Source organism: Carassius carassius, unplaced genomic scaffold (genome assembly GCF_963082965.1).
Source record: "Carassius carassius unplaced genomic scaffold, fCarCar2.1 SCAFFOLD_107, whole genome shotgun sequence".
In the NCBI taxonomy this organism is placed as follows: domain Eukaryota; kingdom Metazoa; phylum Chordata; class Actinopteri; order Cypriniformes; family Cyprinidae; genus Carassius; species Carassius carassius.
The window spans coordinates 32,501-53,856 of record NW_026774996.1 but is presented as its reverse complement, the minus strand read 5'-3'; the positions used below and the strand labels follow the sequence as shown (position 1 = coordinate 53,856).

The following is a 21,356-nucleotide window of genomic DNA, read 5'->3' as shown; positions in this document are numbered from 1 at the left end:
TCGAGCTCGAGCTGCACAGAGTGGAGACATTCATCCGCCATTAAAGCAAGTAACAGTGAGTACAGCAGTGGTAATGTGTGTGAATAGAGTATTAGCAATGTTAGCGCAGTTAGCTGCAACCACGCCGCTGATGCTAACGGGCTAAAAGCTAATAGCGGACCCGGGAGATCAAAATAAAACTAGTGATAGCGAGGCGCTCTGATTGTTTTTGTTGTAGAATACAATAGAGGATATATTCACACGTTATATAAACGGAAACGATGATGTATAAAATTGATTTTTGAGTTAAAAATAGTCAATGAAAAGAATATAGTGACGGAGCTCAAACGCAGTACAGCCGCCAACAACAAACAGGAAGTGACGTCAAGAATGATAGTGGGGAAAGTGTCAGTAATCAAAGAGTCAGTAATGTTCACACGATATGTTGTGATGGTAAGACAAACCGGGTATCCCTCGCTAATCATCCATCCCGTTGTGCCACTTGTGCCGCTTCTTGACATGGGTATAACGACTTATAAAAATTATATAATACACTTTAATATTAATGGCAAGGTACTTTACAATTAGAATTGATTGGCAAGCAGCTGCAGTTACTTCTGTTTAATGCGGTATTGATTGCAATTGGTTTATGTTTTTAATAAAAAGCAACCTATCTACAATGAACAGAGAGAGAGAGAGAGAGAGAGAGAGTTAGATACAAAATATGCTGGGGAAGCAACGTAAAAAAGGGCACCAAGCCTCTTGTCAGAGGAACTTGAAGTGTTGCTGGACTTTGCCACCAGGTAAGATATCACACCCCTATGGTCCACTATAAACTGCACATTTATGGCCGCGTCTTCCTTTCGCGATAAGTAGCCTACGCCTGATCATTCACTGATGGATTGGCGATAGGGATGAGTGCCATCCACCAGGATGCAATCCCCGGCATGGCGCAGAAGGGTGTTGGTGACAGTGTGGACGCACTTCCACACAGAGGTCTTGATTAGGCTGTAGCCCTGTCCCACGACCTCGATGAATCTCTCTGTAGCAAAAAAAAAAAAAAAAGGAAAAAAAAAAAGTAGCGCTGGGCTTCAGGGCTTAAAGCAGAATTCCGCCGTGTTAGCCTGGCCAGCGCAGGTCTGGGAAGGTCCAGCTGCTCCACAATGAGTTGTCTTGGGAGGGGATTTTTTTTTAAATATAGCCACGTCAGGCAAAATGTCAAAAGGGCTTAAGGTTTTGCCGAATAAAAAAACTGACATGGACTAAACGGCTCCGAGTCTGACTCCGTCTTTGATTCAATACAAGAACACGTTGGATCGATAGTTGGTCGCTTACTGGACACCACCATGCTTACCCATTTAAAGATCTTAGCCATTTAGAGCCAAATGGTTTGCCAGATTTTAATTATCAAAAAAATGATTGCCAATTCGCTTTAATTACATTATGAAAAAGCCTAGGCTAATTACCACCTTATTAGTTCTGTAACCACATAAAGTCAACTTCATAAATAGGCCTGTATCCATTGTGAACATAATTTATTATGAGTCTTAAAAAATAACAGAAAATCATTGTTGAGCCACAAAATTGTCAACATACCATAGTTTGACTTGTACTTCGCTGCGCTGGTTTCTAAAGACTGCTGTACAGTAGCGTCATGAGCTCAAATAACGCTAAGAGAGAGCTACGAATGGTCCAGACCAACCTTACGAAAGTATGACTTACAGAAGATATACTTAGCGTACGAACGTTTCGGGAACCGTGCCATAAGGTTAAGAGAGAGGTTAAGGAATAGGTTAAGAACTACTTAGCGATAAGAACGTTTTGGGGAACCGGGCCCAGAATGATACCAAGATTTCTGACCTGGGAGGAGACTGAGGGGAAATGCTTGCCAAGCTCATTTATGAGACCACTTCTCAACTTAGGGGGGCCAAAGACAATTATTTCCGTTTTATTTTCATTAAGTCTTAGAAAGCTATTGGAAAGTAATTTCTTGATATCTCCTAGGCAGGCCAATAAGGGTTGAATGGCTTTCAATGCTATGTACAACTGAGTATCATCAGCATATAAATGAAATGAAACATTGTGTCTCCTAATAATGTCTCCCAAAGGTCGCATATATAAATTAAAAAGGAGTGGCCCTAAAATGGATCCTTGAGGCACTCCACAGATAATAGGAGCAACAGATGAAGAAAACTTACCTAATTCAACAGAAAAAGACCTGTCTGTAAGATATGAATTAAACCCCTGCAAAGCAATACCCCCAATACCAAACAAATTTTCTAACCAGCAGAGAAGAATATCATGATCAACTGTATCAAAAGCAGCTGTAAGATCAAGAAGCTGCAGAACTGAAATTTTACCACTATCCTCTGCAAGCAAAATGTCATTGAATACTTTAAGCAAAGCAGACTCAGTGCTATGATGGGCAGAGAAACCAGATTGGAGAGGTTCTGTTTATTTAGCTGCATTTAAAAAGGAAATCAATTGTGAATATACAACTTTTTCTAAAAGTTTTGATAAAAATGAAAGCTTAGAAACAGGCCGATAATTATCAAGGGAATTTTCCTCCAAACCCTGTTTCTTAAGCAAAGGTTGAACTACAGCATGCTTAAAACATTTCGGGACTACCCCAGCACTTAGAGACGAGTTAATCAATGACTGAATGGAAGTCCCGATTTCAGAAAAAAAGGCCTTAATAATCTCAGAAGGAATGACATCAAGTGAAGAAGCAGTTTTCTTCATCTTATTGACCAAATCACAGAGTTCCCTCAAAGAAACATTTTGAAAACAAGAAAAGGAAGCCGGACCTGCCAGCGAAAACAGTGACTGACCTGAAAGAGGAGTGATTAGCTAACACTTTTTCTGAAAAAAACTGTAAAGAATTTTCACAACGTTCAGTTGAGGGTTCCACATGAAACTGACAACCTGGATTAATTATTGAATTAATCGTGGAAAACATAATTCTAGGTCTATGAGAGTGTGTATTAATCAAATCTGAAAAATACTTAGACCTAGCTGATTTTGCAGCTTTCTGAAAGTTAAACAAACATTCTTTGAAAAACTCACAAGACACAGTTAACGAATCCTGTTTCCATTTCCTCTCTGCTTGACAACATGCCCGCCTAAGAGAGCGAGCATTTTCGTCGAGCCAATAATAAGATTTCTGCCTGGGTGACTTTAACTTAAAAGGTGCAATAACATCTAAAATATTAGAACAATTTGTATAGAGAAGAGAAGTCAGTTCATCAGGCCCAATGGAAGACTCAACAGCATTCAAAATAGATCCTTCAACAGCGTTAGCATGATAGAGTTCACTGAACTGAGGAGGAATAGATGAGTTTATACAGCGAGCGTAATAGCCCAGATGTTTTTCCATACCTGCAGAATTCTCAGTATGGACATTTAAAACAATAGGGCTGTGATCAGAGAAGGAGACATATTCTATGTTTACATCTTCTACAGCAACACCATTTGTCAAAATAAGGTCCAGAGTGTGACCATGAACATGAGTTGCTCCAATTATATGTTGCATAAAACCAAAAAATTCCAATATTACCAAATTCACTGACCAAGGGTCGACCTGGGCAGCACACATGTATATTAAAATCTCCCAATAATAATAGCTGATCATATGATGGCAAGATATGAGTTACAAATTCACAGAAATCTCATATAAAAGTACTGTCAAAATTAGGTAGTCTATAAATAAGCGCACAGAACACTGCAGTGGAATCAAACTCTAGCACAATACATTGTAACTCAAATGATGCATAAGTCCCGACAGAAAGGGGACGTATGTTAAGGGTTTGTTTAAAAACCATGGCAACTCCCTTTCCAGTACATCGTGGTGTACTAATAAAACAACAGTCCGGCGGACACAGTTCTTCAAAAACAGACGACTCACCAGCAGAGGCCCATGTCTCCGTTAGGAAAAGTATATCCAACTTATGTCCGGTATAAAAGTCATTTAAAATAAAAGTCTTGTTGCACACGGACCTACCATTGACTAGGGCCATGCTGAGATGAGACTGTAGTTCCGGGTTCCGGTCCAGTTGAACAAAATCCAGTTGGCGAAGATTTAAATATTCCACTCCTCTCCGGTGAAGTCATAAACGCGGCAAAGCAGAGGTAGAAGAACCACTGAAAACTGGAAGATGAAAAGCATATATATAATCCCAGGAGCGTCGCGCCAGGTTATGCCCCTCCAAATATGTTGTATCCAGGGAAAACTGGGTTGAGAATTGTAAGGTGGAAGCAATCGCCCGTCTAATTCTCACTTGAACACCGCCTCGACAACCTCTCTTTCTGCGGTGTTTCCGTACAAGAGGAACACAGCAGGGTAGTTGGTAAACGCACTCTGGCGCAGGATGATTGGAAGAGGATTGAGAGCGAGAGTAGAGAACTGGGCAGTTTCTCAGGTAACCAGCTTCCATACAACATTTGATGTTAAATAGGGCTTGGCGATCATAGGTCAGCACTGAGTCTACATGATACCAGTGCAACACCACACAGAGAACAAACAGTACAGGTAACGTTACTACAGACTGAAACACATAAGAGAGACGGCATGCCGAGTGCACTGGCGCCACTGGCGCATCGTTGCCAATAGTCCACCCTGCTGGTGATAAAGGCATTTTTTTATGATAGTATGCTGATTTAGTTACTGCTTTGACATGAATACTGAAACTAAGGTCTGTCTCCAGAATCACACCAAGATTCCTGACTTGATTTTTAGTTGTTTGACCCCTAGAGTGAAGGTATGCATTCACCTTGAAAACTTCATCTTTGTTTCCAAATGCAATGACTTCAGTTTTTTCCTTGTTTAGCTGAAGAAAGTTCTGGCACATCCAACTATTAATTTCATCAATGCATTGGCAGAGGGAGTAAATGGGGCTGTAGTTATTTGGAGATAAGGCTAGGTAAATCTGGGTATCATCAGCATAGCTGTGTTAGGGTTAGGCAATTTGGTTCCTTCTCATGATTTGACTTAGTGGAAGCATTTACAGGCTAAACAAGAGCGGTGCAAGAATTGAGCCTTGTGGGACTCTACATGTCATGGACGTCCACTTAGACTTATGCTCTCCTAGACTCACATAATAGCCTCTCCCTTCTAAGTATGACCTGAACCATTTGAGTACCATCCCAGAAAGTCCGACCCAGTTTTCCCAGTCTCTCTAGTAGTATGTTATGATCGACAGTGTCAAACGCAGCACTGAGATCTAGAAATACCAGCAGCGATATTTTGCCAGAGTCAATTTAAGCGAATATCATTTATTATCTTAATGAGTGCTGTCTCTGTGCTGTGATCCACAGACTGAAACCAAAACCAATTGAAAATTGTCCAGGTATCCATTTGAGTTTAAGTATTTGTTCAGCTGATTAAAAACGACCTTTTCTATAATTTTGCCTATAAAAAGGAAGATTAGATATTGGTCTAAAATTGCTCAAAATGGTGTTAATCAAGATTGCTCTTTTTCAAAGAGGGGCTTAACAACTGCAGTTTTTAGGGTGTTTGGAAATGTCCCAGAAGTGAGGCGTTCACCACTTCTAAAAGATCTGCTTCTAAGCAGTGAAGCACACTTTTGAAAAAAAGATGTGGGAAGTTTGTTAAGACAGCAGGTTGAAAATTTTAGGTGCTGCACTATGTCTTACAGAATTTTGTTATCAATTGTTTCAAAAATAGACTTCAATCAGGACCACTTCTGTCAAGTATATTTTATGACAATTATATTGCATACAGTTAGTGTTGGCGGTATGGTTATGTTCTGGGCAACACTCCACACGCCTGTCCATAAAGCCATGCTTGGACAGAGCGGGGAGAGCAGCAAGACAAACCCCCAAAACAACCATATGCCAAAACTCCCCAACACAACTGATGCAATTTGAATGGCCAGCAATAAGAAATGTTGCTTGATACTATATTTATGGGGGAAGCATCCCCAAACTCGGAAAGAAAGCATACAACAAGCATGTTGCTTTAGCTGCTTATGCAAACATTTGAATGTATGGGGGAAGCATACACCCCTAGCAGCAGCACATAATACGAAGGCAATTTGTATATTATCCAATTTTAAGTGTCTAACATGCTGAAAAAAAAATCACATTGGGGGAGGGGGCGTCACCCGAAGTTCAGCAATAGAGGATGTGCAACAAGCATGTTTCTTAAAATTCTTAAATCTCATGCCAATCCAGAGTACCCACAGAGCAGTACCGAATCCCCATCTCCAAAAGTCCCCAGGCTTATCATTTCTGCAAAGCAAAAATACAGCTTCCGATTCTCTCTGGAAAACCAAGCTCCTGTAGGCATGCTGTGGGCAGAGCTATAATACTGAGGTTTCGTGTTGTTTCCATTAACATATATTCACTTAAGTGCTGATTTCCCACAAAAAAACAGAAATCTGATGCAGTTGTACTTACCTGAATGGGGTCTTTTACCATGTTTTAATAGCAAACTATGTGCAAATCTAGCATCAACCTGGTCTTCTTTATAAAACATTCATCACTGAAATGACGAGAACACAAAACACACTTGCTAGATTCAATTGCTGCCCCGGAAAAAAGCAAACTGCATCCACAGTTTGTGTAATGCTAGGTTCTTTGAGAAGCTGAACATGGTAAACTTTCCCTCACATCGAAAACACTTATTTAGAGACATTCTCAAACAAACCCTATGCAGTGCTGCCAACGATTTCCTGATGAATTGCATTTATGGGCGAGGTCTCGCTCTCCTCTGGTTGACATGTGCGCGGGCGTGCTTTCCTGAGAGAAATGCTCATAAGGAGTTCCACCATCATCTACGTCACATGGAATCTCGAATCTCATGACCAGAGCAGAAAGCTGATGTAATAAGTTAAGCACAATTTACTGCTTTTCAGCTTAGAAACAACACTATGATAGTGAATAGCTCAATGAAAACACTTGACCAAAATTTTTCCTGTCATTGTATGAATTATACAGATTCATAAACCCATTTGTAAATGTTGTGCGATAGCTCGGTGCAAGCACTATCTGCGTTCATAAGCCGCCCCCTCATGATTCATTGTTTAACGAAATTTTTCCATTTAAGTACAGAATAATGATTATTATTTTAATAATTATTTGATTTTTTTTTATATCAGAATACATTTTAGAGCTGCATTACAGAAGGTCTTAGGCTGAATTGACATGCCTATGTTGGCGTTTTCCAGTTCACTCTTCATGCAGTTAACATTATTTGTGGATGTTTTCAGCCAGCATCACTACAGAACCTTTAATGTTATCATGTGTCACACAACACGACACGACAGTATCAATAATTCTATCTCACATCTGAATGGATGAAGCGGTTTATCACTGTACATTGTTGCGCAAATGCAGCACTGTGCAGGAGACTCTGCTCTTATGTGCAGCTGGCGGATGCAGTGCGTAGCGCCGCTTCACACTTTTTTTGCAGTTTGGTGTAATTTAGAAACAGTGCCTAATGTGGGGGAGGTTTCCCTTGCTTCGACGATCAGCTCTCAACTCCAAAATTTCCAAAAATGTCCCGGTGCTCTCGATGGCATTTGAGCGGAGTTCTCTCACTGCAGCGGACACGTGCACACAGTAGATGATGGGCATCACAACTGTATGGTACACCTATAAAAGGAACGATTCATGATAGTAAATTACAGACTTTGCGAAGCAACAAAACAAGTGGGTATACTTGCGTATGGCCCCGACTACACCACTGGTGTGTTAGGATAGAAGACGGCCAGTGTGTGTGTGATCGTGTTCGGGCCACATGACTGAGCACACGAATGAACACTAGAGGTTCAAATATTAATCTGTTTCCAAGCAAGTGCGAGCAGTTATTAAAAATATTAATGCAACCGCAGGCATTTTTTTTTTACTGGATACGTACTGGATCTGGGTGACAGCAGAGACCCTCTGATCTGGATACAGGATCTGGTGGCTACGGTGACCTCGGAATAAGAGAGAAACAGACAAATATTAGCGTAGATGCATAGTACATAGGGTCAAGTCAAGTCGACTCACCTTTATTTATATAGCGCTTTAAACAAAATACATTGCGTCAAAGCAACTGAACAACATTCATTAGGAAAACAGTGTCAATAATGCAAAATGATAGTTAAAGGCAGTTCATCATTGAATTCAGTGATGTCATCTCTGTTCAGTTAAATAGTGTCTGTGCATTTATTTGCAATCAAGTCAACGATATCGCTGTAGATGAAGTGACCCCAACTAAGCAAGCCAGAGGTGACAGCGGCAAGGAACCGAAACTCCATCGGTGACAGAATGGAGAAAAAAACCTTGGGAGAAACCAGGCTCAGTTGGGGGCCAGTTCTCCGCTGACCAGACGAAACCAGTAGTTCAATTCCAGGCTGCAGCAAAGTCAGATTGTGCAGAAGAATCATCTGTTTCCTGTGGTCTTGTCCTGGTGCTCCTCTGAGACAAGGTCTTTACAGGGGATCTGTATCTGGGGCTCTAGTTGTCCTGGTCTCCGCTGTCTTTCAGGGCAATAGAGGGCCTTTCTAGGTGCTGATCCAGCATCTGGTCTGGATACGTACTGGATCCGGGTGACTGCAGTGACCCTCTGATCTGGATACAGACTGGATCTGGTGGCTACGGTGACCTTGGAATAAGAGAGAAACAGACAAATATTAGCGTAGATGCCATTCTTCTAATGATGTAGCAAGTACATTATGTTATGGGAATTGTTTCCGGTTCCGGTTTACCTAATTAATGCAGCCTAAAAATACTTTAACGGATTTGGAAATTAAAAGCATATTAGTATGTTATCCCCTGGTTTCACAGACAGGGCTTAAGACTAGTCCTGGAGTAAAATGTAAGTCTGAGCTGTTTCCACTGAAATAAACTTGCACTGACTGATCTTAAAAATATATCAGTGCCTTTTTAGTTTTAAGATGCACATCGGTAATGTTTTTTTTCTAAGCATGTTTATAAAAATTACTTAAATGTCCTAATTGATCTATGGTCTAATCCTGGCTTAGTCTAAGCCCTGTCTGTGAAACCGGGCCTATGTGTATGCAAGGTTAAAGAGATGGGTCTTTAATCTAGATTTAAACTGCAAGAGTGTTTCTGCCTCCCGAACAATGTTAGGTAGGTTATTCCAGAGTTTAGGCGCCAAATAGGAAAAGGATCTGCCGCCCGCAGTTGATTTTGATATTCTAGGTATTATCAAATTGCCTGAGTTTTGAGAACGTAGCGGACGTAGAGGATTCAGGGCTTTATAAGTAATAAGCAATATTTTAAAATCTATACGATGTTTGATAGGGAGCCAGTGCAGTGTTGACAGGACCGGGCTAATATGGTCATACTTCCTAGTTCTAGTAAGAACTCTTGCTGCTGCATTTTGGACTAGCTGTAGTTTGTTTACTAAGCGTGCAGAACAACCACCCAATAAAGCATTACAATAATCTAACCTTGAGGTCATAAATGCATGGATTAACATTTCTGCATTTGACATTGAGAGCATAGGCCGTAATTTAGATATATTTTTGAGATGGAAACATGCAGTTTTACAAATGCTAGAAACATGGCTTTCTAAGGAAAGATTGTGATCAAATAGCACACCTAGGTTCCTAACTGATGACGAAGAATTGACAGAGCAACCATCAAGTCTTAGACAGTGTTCTAGGTTATTACAAGCAGAGTTTTTAGGTCCTATAATTAACACCTCTGTTTTTTTCAGAATTTAGCAGTAAGAAATTACTCGTCATCCAGTTTTTTATATCGACAATGCATTCTATTAGTTTTTCAAATTGGTGTGTTTCACCAGGCCGCGAAGAAATATAGAGCTGAGTATCATCAGCATAACAGTGAAAGCTAACACCATGTTTCCTGATGATATCTCCCAAGGGTAACATATAAAGTGTGAAGAGTAGCGGCCCTAGTACTGAGCCTTGAGGTACTCCATACTGCACTTGTGATCGATAGGATACATCTTCATTCACTGCTACGAACTGATGGCGGTCATATAAGTACGATTTAAACCATGCTAATGCACTTCCACTGATGCCAACAAAGTGTTCAAGTCTATGCAAAAGAATGTTGTGGTCAATTGTGTCAAACACAGCACTAAGATCCAATAAAACTAATAGAGAGATACACCCACGATCAGATGATAAGAGCAGATCATTTGTAACTCTAAGGAGAGCAGTCTCAGTACTATGATACGGTCTAAATCCCGACTGAAAATCCTCACATATACCATTTTTCTCTAAGAATGAATGTAACTGTGAGGATTAATAAAGCTTTGTATTTTAGTACCCACATCTCTTGCTCAATTATTGTTTTTAAATATTGCTTTGAACATTCAGACAATCTAGGAATAGCACATCTAACGTGTTTTCACTTTATAAATAAAGAGGAAACATTAAGAAAACAAGAATCATAAAAAAATGGTTTTATTCAGTCATATTTTAAAACACGTTTAATAAGTACAGCCACCATCATATTCCTGATATGACCAATTACAAGCACAGTTTTAAGGTTAAAGTGGAAAACTTTTGCCCGAGTACACTGTGACAAGATAAAAGTATAAAGAAACCAAGCAAAAAGGAAAAGTTATTAAGCATGTACATCACTATTCCTCTTTTTGTAACATCCTGACGGTTCAAACAGAAAAACAGAAATAACTCTTCACTTTCTGTATTAGACAGATGGGTATTATGCATTGCAGAATATGTATGATAAATGAGTCAATGATAAACATACCATTAAAAAAGTGCATGACGAAAATAAAAAATACAGACATTATTTCACTCTTGTGTGATAATTTCCCTTTTTACACACCGGACTTTCTTTAAGGTGGTTTGTACCCTTTCAGGGCTGAGAAAGGATAAAGCTGATAAGTACAGAAGCATTCGAAGACATTAAAAGTGTAATCCGGCCAATGCCAAGAATGTGCTAGGCACAGAGTCATCTGAAACGACAAGAGTCGGTCAGCAGAAGTACTCATTAGGTTGGCCCTCGGTTCTGGCCGTAGCCTCCGAATCCACACTAGAGCGGGCTGACAGCAGCCGGTTGGACTCGTCTGGGTTGAGTCTGCTGAGATATTCCCCCTCCAGCCCTTTGGCTTTGGTGCCTGGAGACAAAGTCTCAAAAGTCACGTATGAGTCCTGAATGTCTTTGGACTTCCGGCTCATCAGTTTCTGCAGCCGCCGCTTCAGTGCACTGCAGCAGACGATGAGTGTCAGAGGAACCGCGATTACGCAGGCGACCGTGATCACCACCACGTTAATGAGCTTCTGTGTGCCACTGGCGCTGGCCGCCTCGTCTGTGGAGAAAATCACACACTGCTCTTTCTTGGGGACGAGGCCCTTCACGCACACACAGGCTATGTACTTGGTTTTGGGAACGAGCCCTTCGATCGTTGCGCGATTCTTGCCTGGGCCAACATTAATGCGACGCATGTCTCGCTCCCCGAAGACGGCGTAGAGAACGCTGAAGGACGTGGTGTTGGAGGCGGTGGGTGCACGCCAGTTCAGTGAGACCGTGTGGTCAGTGTCACCAATTACTTTGACCGACCGAACCACTCTGCGCTCCGGACCCTGCTGCAGAGATGAAGCATTAGCCTCCAGGTTACTCAAGAAATCTTTCTGAAGCTCCACCGCCCCGCTGTCCGTTCCTGTGGATGCTGTAGGTGCCGCTGTGGCCTTCGCTTTGGAAACATCATCAGAAATGCTGTAGCTTTTGTTCCGGATGGGTGCTGTGGCTTTGGGTCCATTGAGGGGCTCAATGATTGGCACAGCGGCTGATGTGGCCGGCGGCACGTATCTGGCGATGAGTTTCTCTTGATACGCCGCTCCGCCAAACCCACCATTCTTCTTTGCGTGACTTCTTTTGGTGACCGCTTCATCAATTTGCCATGTATCGGAAATGACAAGTGTGATAATGGCATCGGCACTCCCGACAAAGTTAGTGGCTCTGCAAACATATTTCCCTGAATCCCTGTATGAAACAGCAGGAATGCTGAGAATGGACCAGATGATGCCCTCTTTAGACATTTCTTGTTGAACTACAAGATCAAACAAAAAAAAACACTCACTTTAATATACAGGTGCTGGTCATATAATTAGAATATCATCAAAAAGTTGACTTATTTTACTAATTCCATTAACTGACAACTAAGGAAAATCCCAAATTCAGTATCTCAGAAAATTTGAATATAACTTAAGACCAGAGGTGGAAAGAGTACAAAAATATTCTACTCAAGTAAAAGTACCATTACATTAATGAAATTTTACTTAAGTACAAGTAAAAGTACCAGTCTAAAAATCTACTCAAGTAAAAGTAAAAAGTAGCTCATTTAGGCTTAACTCAGAGTAAAAATTACTTAGTTACATTTTAACAGTGGGAGGGAGTCAAAATGGGACAGGCCAAGAGTGTCAAACTCAGTTCCTGGAGGGCCACAGTCCTGCACAGTTTAGATATAACCCTAATTAAACACACCTGATCCAGCTAATCTAATCATTTAGGTTTATTTGAAAACTACATGATATGTTTGCTGGAGCAGGGTTAGAACTAAACTCTGCAGGGCTACAACCCTCCAGGAACTGAGTTTGACACCCCTGGGATAGGTCTATTAATCTCAAACTAGTTGTTTTTAATTAAAGGAATCAGTTATTTAGAATAATAAAACATTTGGGCTGTTACCAGGCAAATCAGTATCAACAAACTCATCTTTTAATGCAGAGGAAATGCAAAGATTCATTGGAAGTGGCATTTAGATGTATTACACTGTTTAGTGCAGGACAAGAATGCATTTAACCTGCAGTTAAAAATGCATGAATAATGTTTTGATATACAAGACATAAAATGTTGAATACTCATTTGAAATGATAAGAAATTAATTATTTAAAAAAATCAAAAGATACTTTAAATGTGAAATTAAAATGGCCAGTATGTGTCAGCAAGTCACTGTTAAAAAGTGAGTCATTGCGATTGAACCGAATCATTTAAACGGTTGATTCATTCAGGAACGAAACACTGTCACGTTGCTCAGAGACGCAAAACTGTGCTTTGGTGGCTGTGTTTGGATTATTTTCTGTTGTAGAAGTAGAGCTAAAAAAGGCAATATGGTGTCTAAAATGCAAGTCTCTTAATTAACTTATTTACTGAACTGTTATATATATGTATGTATATATTCATGATGATTTTTGGAGGAAACGATGGCATTCTTTGTGTGATTTTGATTTAATATATGAAATTACATAAATATGTGAATTTTCTGCCGCTATATCTTCAATTTTGTGATCATTCTAAATGCATTTTAGGAGACTGAATCACACAGTGAAAGAACGCACTATAAATGCGCGCGCACATCATTAAAACAAAAATAGCACACTCCTCACCACGGTCTTTTTAGCTAATTTGTGCAAAACCTCTTGCTAAAATGTCAAAGCTTCATTTTAACCACCAATGCAACGATGCAATTATTTAGCTTACCTCTACATTCTTGCGAAGGGTTGATGTCTTGTCGAGATTTTATAAGATGCTAGTTTGGTCTTCCTAGGCAAGTACAGCTTACACTGCATAATAGAGCATACACATGGCCAGGGGTTCACTTCATTTCCTTCGAGTTCAACTTCAGAATATGACGGGGTTTCGTTTTCAGCGGTGTCTGCACCACTAACGCCTGTTTTGTCCGTCTGCATCTTTCTTGTGATTTTAGCGCCAGTTTGCCCTCCTGCCCATTATGCCGTAGTTTCCAGGGAGCGATTTATTTTTTTTATTTTTATTTTTTTTACTCAGTAATTAATGTGTTTTAAAATGTAGCGAAGTACAATACTTCAAACAAAATATACTTAAGTAAAAGTAAAATTACAGATTTAAAAAATTACTTTAAAAAGTATTAGTACACAAAAAAGCTACTCAATTACAGTAACGCGAGTAAATGTAATTCGTTACTTTCCACCTCTGCTTAAGACCAATACAAAGAAACGATTTTTAGAAATCTTGGCCAAATGAAAAGTATGAACATTAAAAGTATGAGCATGTACAGCACTCAATACTTAGTTTGGGATCCTTAGAAGGGAAGGGAAGGAAAAGATGTGGTAGAAAAAAAAGTGTACAACAATAGGGATAACCGCATCCTGGAGAGGATTGTGAAACAAAACCCATTCAAAAATGTGGGGGAGATTCACAAAGAGTGGACTGCAGCTGGAGCCAGTGCTTCAAGGACCACTACACACAGACGTATGCAAGACATGGGTTTCAGCTGTCGCATTCCTTGTGTCAAGACACTTTTGAACAACAGACAGCGTCAGAAGCGTCTCGCTTCAAAAAGGACTGAACTGCTGCGGAGTGGCCAAAAGTTATGTTCTCTGATGAAAGTAAATTAGGGACTTAGAGTCTGGAGGAAGAGAGGAGACAATCCATGTTGCTTGAGGTCCAGAGTAAAGTTTCCACAGTCAGTGATGGTTTGCAGTGCCATGTCATCTGCTAGTGTTGGTCCACTGTGTTTTCTGAGGTCAGAGGTCAACACAGCCGTATACCAGGAAGTTTTAGAGCACTTCATGCTTCCTGCTGCTGACCAACTTTATGGAGATGCAGATTTCATTTTCCAACAGGACTTGGCACCTGCACACAGTGCCAAAGCTACCAGTACCTGGTTAAAGGACCATGGTATCCCTGTTCTTAATTGGCCAGCAAACTCGCCTGACCTTAACCCCATAGAAAATCTATGGGGTATTGTGAAGAGGAAGATGCGATATGCCAGACCCAAGAATGCAGAAGAGCTGAAGGCCACTATCAGAGCAACCTGGGCTCTCATAACACCTTCAGGTTCATACTTTTCATTTGGCCGAGATTTCTAAAAATCGTTTCTTTGTATTGGTCTTAAGTTATATTCTAATTTTCTGAGATACTGAATTTGGGATTTTCCTTGTTGTCAGTTATAATAATCAAAATGAAAAGGAATAAACATTTTAAATATATCAGTCTGTGTGTAATGAATGAATATAATATACAAGTTTCACTTTTTGAATGGAATTAGCTAAATAAATAAACTTTTTGATTATATTCTAATTATATGACCAGCACCTGTAAGTTCTACTGTAATTACAGTAAATTGTGTCTGTATACTTGCTGCTCTCTTAAATCACAATCAGCAGATTCCATTTATTTAACAGATGTATTAACCATTCCTGAACGCTATATATAACAATATTTATAAACCAAGGGAGACAAACATCACACGTACCGGTGCCGTTCACGGGCTTGCGGTCGGCACGGGTCCAGGACAGCTCCGGGATGGGAACACCGATGGTCCCGCAGCGCAGCAAGACATTGTTTCCGATGGAGCTTCGGACCCTCGCGACGGCCGTGTGCACGCGGGGAACCTGACACTTGCGGAGCTCAGCATCAGAGAAGAGGACCCCCGACAGGCTCTCGGGTTCGGCGCAGCGCAGACGCGTATCGATGAACGCCACGGAGGAAGAAGGAAACTTCTGGAACTGCACCAAATCAAAGAGACGACAGTTGCACTGCCAGGGATTGTCGTGGAGACCTGAGCAACATCAACATTTCTTAATTTGTCAATTACTAAGAATTTACAACTGAACTGAAATGGTTTAAAAGCAGAAACTCACCCAGTATCATTTTGGAATTCTCTGCATCCTGAGGAGGTTTCGGAGAGAACCATGAAGTAAGAACCTTGGATGGAACGGTGGTCAGACTGTTGCTGGACAGATCCAGGTAGGTCAAGTTTCTTAGGTAAATGGTTGCTTCAGCTGGGATGCTGCTGATTTTATTGTTGTGCAAATCAAGGAGCCGAAGGTTCGGCATGTCCATCAAACATTCCCAAGGAAAGGAAGTGAGAACATTCCCATCCATCCGTAATTCATCCAAGGCGTTAAGTCCTCGGAAACTGTCCACGCTGAGGGAGGAGAGTGAGTTGAAGGATATCCAGAGGTACTCCAGGCTGCTGAGGTAATGAAAGGTTTCGCTGGAGACGAGGCTGATGGAGGTTTTCTCGATGCGGAGTTTGGAGGTGTCCGAGGGAAAGTTGTTTGGGATCACAGTGAGATCGGGGTCATTACACAGGACACTCCTATAAAAACACATTACATGGGTCAAGCACAGTCTCCTTTTTTGAGATATTTGATAATGCCAGTCAGGTAAGAATACTCAGCTTTGAGATTATTGTACTTAACATTGCTATAACATAGTGCTATGAAATATTTATCTTTGAATTGCTTTCATTTCAGAATTCATTTCTGCTTTTATTGTAGTTTATTATCTTTACACTGTGTGTGTGTGTGTGTGTGTGTGTGTGTGTGTGTGTCTGTCTGTTTGTGTGTGTGTGTGTGTGTGTGTGTGTGTGTGATAAATGCCAGAGGTCTGAAACGTTGCAACTAACAAGCAGAGAAGATTAAAAAGCACACACCATCAGCCAATTACTAAATAAAGAGCACAGACAATCTGGCCTTTCAATATTGTCAATATAAGCAGTCCTTATGAGACTTTTCTACAAGATGGTTTCATTTAGGTAAATGACAGTCCATTTAAAATCTCACCTCGACTTTGATCCGTCGCTCAATTTGTGGTAGAAGCAGCTGCATTGAGCAGGACAGGTGCTGCAAAGCAATGGAAAGCAGCACAGCACCAATGCAAAAACCTGAAACACACGGCCGGACACAAAAGCCAACAAGCCCAGAGCACACATCTTCTATGCTATCTGTTCTAGCTACTGTCCGGATGGGTTTGAGTCTGTTAATCACGCAGCAGATGCAGCATCTCTGTCTCTGTCAAGCACTTTCTGCTCTCTCTGCTCCGAATCCCCAGATAAAAGGGATAGAGCAGATTAGAGGAAGGACTTGGGGCATTTTGACTTACATGATTATTCCTTCCTGGAAGCCCATAGGCTGTGTGCTTGTATTTTGTGTATAAACAGAACAGACATTTCTTTTTTAGATTGGAGGGTTAATTCTAGACCTGGGATTGGACAACAGTTTGTGAATTCACAGCATCTTATTGGTAAATGATTTTGTTTTGCTCTATTCTCTGATAATATGCTGAGTAAATCATAGAGTGTCAAGGAAATATAGCTTTTTTTGTGATGTGTCTTTTTGAAGATTATTTCAATCAAAAAATGTCCTAATAGACATAGAAATGGAAACGCCAGCACACTATGGGTTATTTTATACATGCAATTAAGATCAGCGTTGTTACTTTGACCTTTGACTTGACATACCAATACATCAAAACAGTTGATACAATAATGAGCAAAACAAGGAATTTAGCGTAAAACACAGTGTTTGTGATGGATTAAATTTCCAAAATATAAAAGTTTTTTTTTTTCAGGTATACTATCTTTACTGTTGCATTAACTTTATTCACATATTAATAGTGGTTACTTAATATTATTTTCATTATTGTCTGTTTGGTCTATAATGACTGTATGATTAAAAAAAAAAAAAATTAAAAGTCACCACTTATAAGCTATTACTAAATATTGTAGGAACATAATTTTCTGTAAAGTTGCTTTGTAACGATTTGTATTGTAAAAAGCTATATACAAATAAACTTGAATTTAATTGAATTGAATATGCATTTAAAACACCTGGTGGCAGTATAGAGCAAAAGTCTTCATCTCAGACTAAAATAGCCTACAGATATGTCTGTGTTTATTAAAAACATATTTCTATATGATCATAAATATATGTTTTGTTCCACTATCCAATGTAAAATTTTGTACATTGTCAGGATAAAGGAAATGAGGCTCAGAGTACATAATTTATACCCACACCAATAATTCATTCTAAGAATAAACTCACTTCCAAACTTAATGAATTCTCAGGCTCATTCAGAACTGTATATTTACATTTATTAACTTAAGAGACACTTCTTTCAAAGGATCTGGGGAAACAACACAAGTGATTGCTCCTGAGGAGAAAGCACAAATGCTTTGAAATGTTTTGTTCTGCACTTTTTAGGGAGAGTCAGCCAAAAGAATTTAGAGAGATTACAGTGAACACCTTTCACTGAAGTGTGGTACAGTGTATGTATGTTATTACCCAAGAATTCATTTCCTAATTACAGCCGTTTGCACTGGAACCTATTGCAGTCAGATCACCACATTATACCTCAAACATTTTGTGATGTTACTTTGTTTTCACTTCTAATATCATGGCAAGGATTCAATTTCATTCAGAATATAAATTTTTCAAACATAACACAATAAAAAGTAATCAAATCAATGTGTTTTAAGATGAACAGGACAACCAATTATAATCAATTTCCCACTATTTTTTTGAAAGACCCAAACATTTCATTTACAAACATTGTAAATTTTGTATTAGCTGACAGTGGAATTGCAATTGCACTACTCTCCAAAAAATATATCATGAAAACAACACTTTTGTGTAATGTATAGTTAATATATTCAGATCCATAATTGCACAATATTTTGTAACTGCAGCATTATATCTTATTGTTGTATAAGCATGCACTGTTATTTGTCTGTTTGTTTTTTTACAGCATCAGTTAAGCCAAAGAGAGTGGTATATGGAGGACTGTGATCTGAGGTCGAGCGAGCGATGCAGATCTGATTTCACAAACTTTTGTGGTATTAAAACATTCTTGCAGGGATTTCAGACTAGGCTTTAAATCTCACACATGCTTTCACAAGGAATAAACACATATAAAGTCTTGCACTCTAACACAGTGCTCAGCAGTGAGAAGTATCTTGGACAATGGCTTCATACATGTTACCGGAGGGATTTAGTGATTTTGACATGTTCGCCTTCGGCTCTGTGCTGCTGGTCGGCGGTGAGTGCTGCTGATCAATCAATCAATCAATCAATCAATCAATCATTTAATCAGTTCATCCATTCATCAGTGCTGGATATGTCTTCACTGATGAATGTATTGACAAACATGAAAAAGTTCTTCATGTCTGATTGATTAGTGAAGGCTGATCTGTCCATTAATGAGGTATCCTCTTATTGATCTGTAAAAACTAGAAAACTTTGCAAATAGTTTCTGAATTAGAAAAGCAAACATAGTCGGTTCCATGGTGTAATGATTGATGGCATCTGATCTGATCACTGTGGTGCTTATTGATACTACTTTATTACTGTGGACTTCATTCTTCTAAAAGCATTATATATAATATTTTGTTATGATTGCTCTTGTATGCGGTGCACAGTGTTATGAATTCTGTTTAGTCTGAATATCTGAATATTTTCTTCTAGGTCTTCTTGGTTTCTTTCTTAACTTAATCTCGATCATGGCGTTCCTCAGAATCCGGGAGATGCAGACGCCCAATAACTTCTTCATCTTTAACCTTGCTGTGGCCGATCTGAGCCTCAACATTAATGGTTTAGTGGCTGCTTACGCCAGTTACCTGAGGTGAGACTGACCTCAACTACAGCATCAATCCACAACACAATCTTCACGAATTTAACACTTTATAGCAAAATAGCAACTTTTAAAATTGTGTGAAAAGATATGACAAAATAAATTAAAATGAACTATATTTGTGATATGACTCATATAACTTATTGGTGTTATCGCAAACAAGGAATTAGAACTGAAACAAAAGATTGCACGAAATACAACCGCTAGACACAAAAGAATACATAGTTTTAATATTACAACGAGAAATATCACATATATGTATAAATATTTAAACACCTGTGTTCATCTGTGTTTTTTCTGAACTCTGGAAGATACTGGCCGTTTGGGTCGGAGGGCTGCCAGATTCACGCTTTTCAGGGAATGGTGTCGATCCTCGCCGCCGTCTGTTTTCTGGCTGCTATTGCTTGGGACAGATATCATCTGTACTGTACTAGTGAGTATAAACAGAGAACATATGCCATCCATAAAATGTCACTTTATTATACGCAAGACATTAGTTGTACTCTTCTTTCTGTAAGGCTTATATTAAATTCTTCAGTAGTTTTCCCAGGTTTAGTGGGTTTTAGGATCATTTTATACTATATTTTATATCTCAGCTGAATGGCTGTAAATCGATGAGTTTGTTTCCAGAGCAGAAGATGTTCTGGAGCACATCTATGACCATCAGCACCATCATCTGGATCCTGGCCGTGTTCTGGGCGGTCCTGCCGCTGCCGGCCATTGGCTGGGGCGTCTTTGACTTTGAGCCGATGAAAACATGCTGTACGCTCGACTACACACAAGGAGACCGGTACATCCATCTCACAAATGAGAACGCAAACATACTTTACTCTAGTTTCTGAGTGAACACAGCACATTACTAATCAGAAACCACATTAAGAAAAATATGGACAATGTCTGTCCTGCCTGGACACGACTACTGATGATTTTAAATATCATGTGTGAATTTACCTGCAAGAGTAACACGATGTTTTCTTCTCTGTCTTCTTCAGGAGTTACATCACCTACATGGTGTCCATCACTTTACTGTATTTAGCATTCCCGGTTATGGTTTTGCAGTCGTCCTACAATTCCATCTATGCTTATTTCAAAAAGACACACCACTTTAAGGTACTCGCACACTGCTTATCCAACATACACTCCAATTAGACACAATGTATTTTCATTTGCCCGAACTTTGCTGTCGCCTAGTATGATTCACTTGGTGTATATATATATATATATATATATATATATATATGTGTGTGTGTGTGTAATCTATAATTTTAAGTAATTGCTGTACCCTATAATGTAGTAAATTTCAATTATCAATTTTTATAACCTGAGTATAATCAGAGATGCATTTTTTACAGCAAACTAAACCAGTTTTATGGGCTGTAATGAGGCTGTGTATAACTCTGTATCCTCAGAAGAGAGGCATGTCTCTGATGCGTGAATCAACTCACCATTAACAACTAGTAGTTAAGTGTTAATAATCTGGTTGTCACTACCTGTCAGCAGTTAATCAGCGCTACACACTCGTTAGAGCAGCACAAACGAGTTCATCTGCAGTGAGACTGACATGAATCATCCATAGATCAGCCACATGCTCAGCATTCTGTGTGCTTTAAGGAATGCAAGCAGCAGATTTCTGGTCTAGTTTTTTGTGTTGTTGTGGATAAAAGCATGATTTGAGCAGTGAATGGCGTGTGTGTGTGTGTGTGTGTGTTAGTGTTTTGTGTCAGTGCTTCTCCTCTCTGTCCTGCAGTTTAACACAGGTTTACCTCTGAAAGCGCTGCTGTTCTGCTGGGGTCCGTATGTTCTGATGTGCACATACGCCTGCTTCGAGAACGTTAACCTCATTTCACCAAAGCTCAGAATGGTAAGATAACAATCAAACACTGGTGATCTTCAAAATCTTTCACAGGCTTGATAAATCATTGTTCTCACGTTGATCTCAGTTCTGATGACAGTCATCTGGTTGTAAATCCTCTAGGTCCTTTCAGTGCTTGCCAAGACATCGCCAATCTTCC

The 21,356-nt window shown here is 39.7% G+C and overlaps 2 protein-coding genes across 2 annotated transcripts in view; one reads left to right on the top strand and one right to left on the bottom strand.

Annotated features, from left to right (window-relative positions):
* Positions 1–10,922: 10,922 nt before the first annotated feature.
* On the bottom strand, positions 10,923–16,648 carry LOC132134037 (leucine-rich repeat, immunoglobulin-like domain and transmembrane domain-containing protein 1). The gene is made up of 4 exons (XM_059546907.1): positions 16,500–16,648; positions 15,573–16,033; positions 15,185–15,490; positions 10,923–11,998 (listed from the first exon to the last, which is right to left on the bottom strand). The coding sequence occupies exons 1-4, from the start codon at positions 16,646–16,648 to the stop codon at positions 10,923–10,925; spliced, it is 1,992 nt and encodes a 663-aa protein (XP_059402890.1).
* A 1,979-nt stretch (positions 16,649–18,627) lies between these two features.
* Positions 18,628–21,356, top strand: part of LOC132134041 (RPE-retinal G protein-coupled receptor-like) — a 3,214-nt gene continuing 485 nt past the window's right edge. Inside the window, exons 1-7 of the mRNA XM_059546916.1 lie at positions 18,628–18,753; positions 19,179–19,335; positions 19,656–19,777; positions 19,975–20,134; positions 20,337–20,454; positions 21,092–21,205; positions 21,320–21,356. The exon at positions 21,320–21,356 is cut by the window's right edge and continues 485 nt beyond it. Of these exons, the coding sequence (XP_059402899.1) occupies positions 18,678–18,753; positions 19,179–19,335; positions 19,656–19,777; positions 19,975–20,134; positions 20,337–20,454; positions 21,092–21,205; positions 21,320–21,356 (784 nt within the window). The 5' untranslated portion in view covers positions 18,628–18,677. The remainder of the gene's footprint in view (positions 18,754–19,178; positions 19,336–19,655; positions 19,778–19,974; positions 20,135–20,336; positions 20,455–21,091; positions 21,206–21,319) is intronic.

Excerpts from the sequence above, each read along its gene's own strand:
- LOC132134037 (XM_059546907.1), bottom strand. The coding sequence starts at position 16,648 with ATGTGTGCTCTGGGCTTGTTGGCTTTTGTGTCCGGCCGTGTGTTTCAG. Across the intron at positions 16,034-16,499 it reads AGCGACGGATCAAAGTCGAG|GAGTGTCCTGTGTAATGACC; the intron begins GTGAGATTTTAA and ends GTGTTTTTATAG. Across the intron at positions 11,999-15,184 it reads CAAGCCCGTGAACGGCACCG|TTCAACAAGAAATGTCTAAA; the intron begins GTACGTGTGATG and ends TTGATCTTGTAG.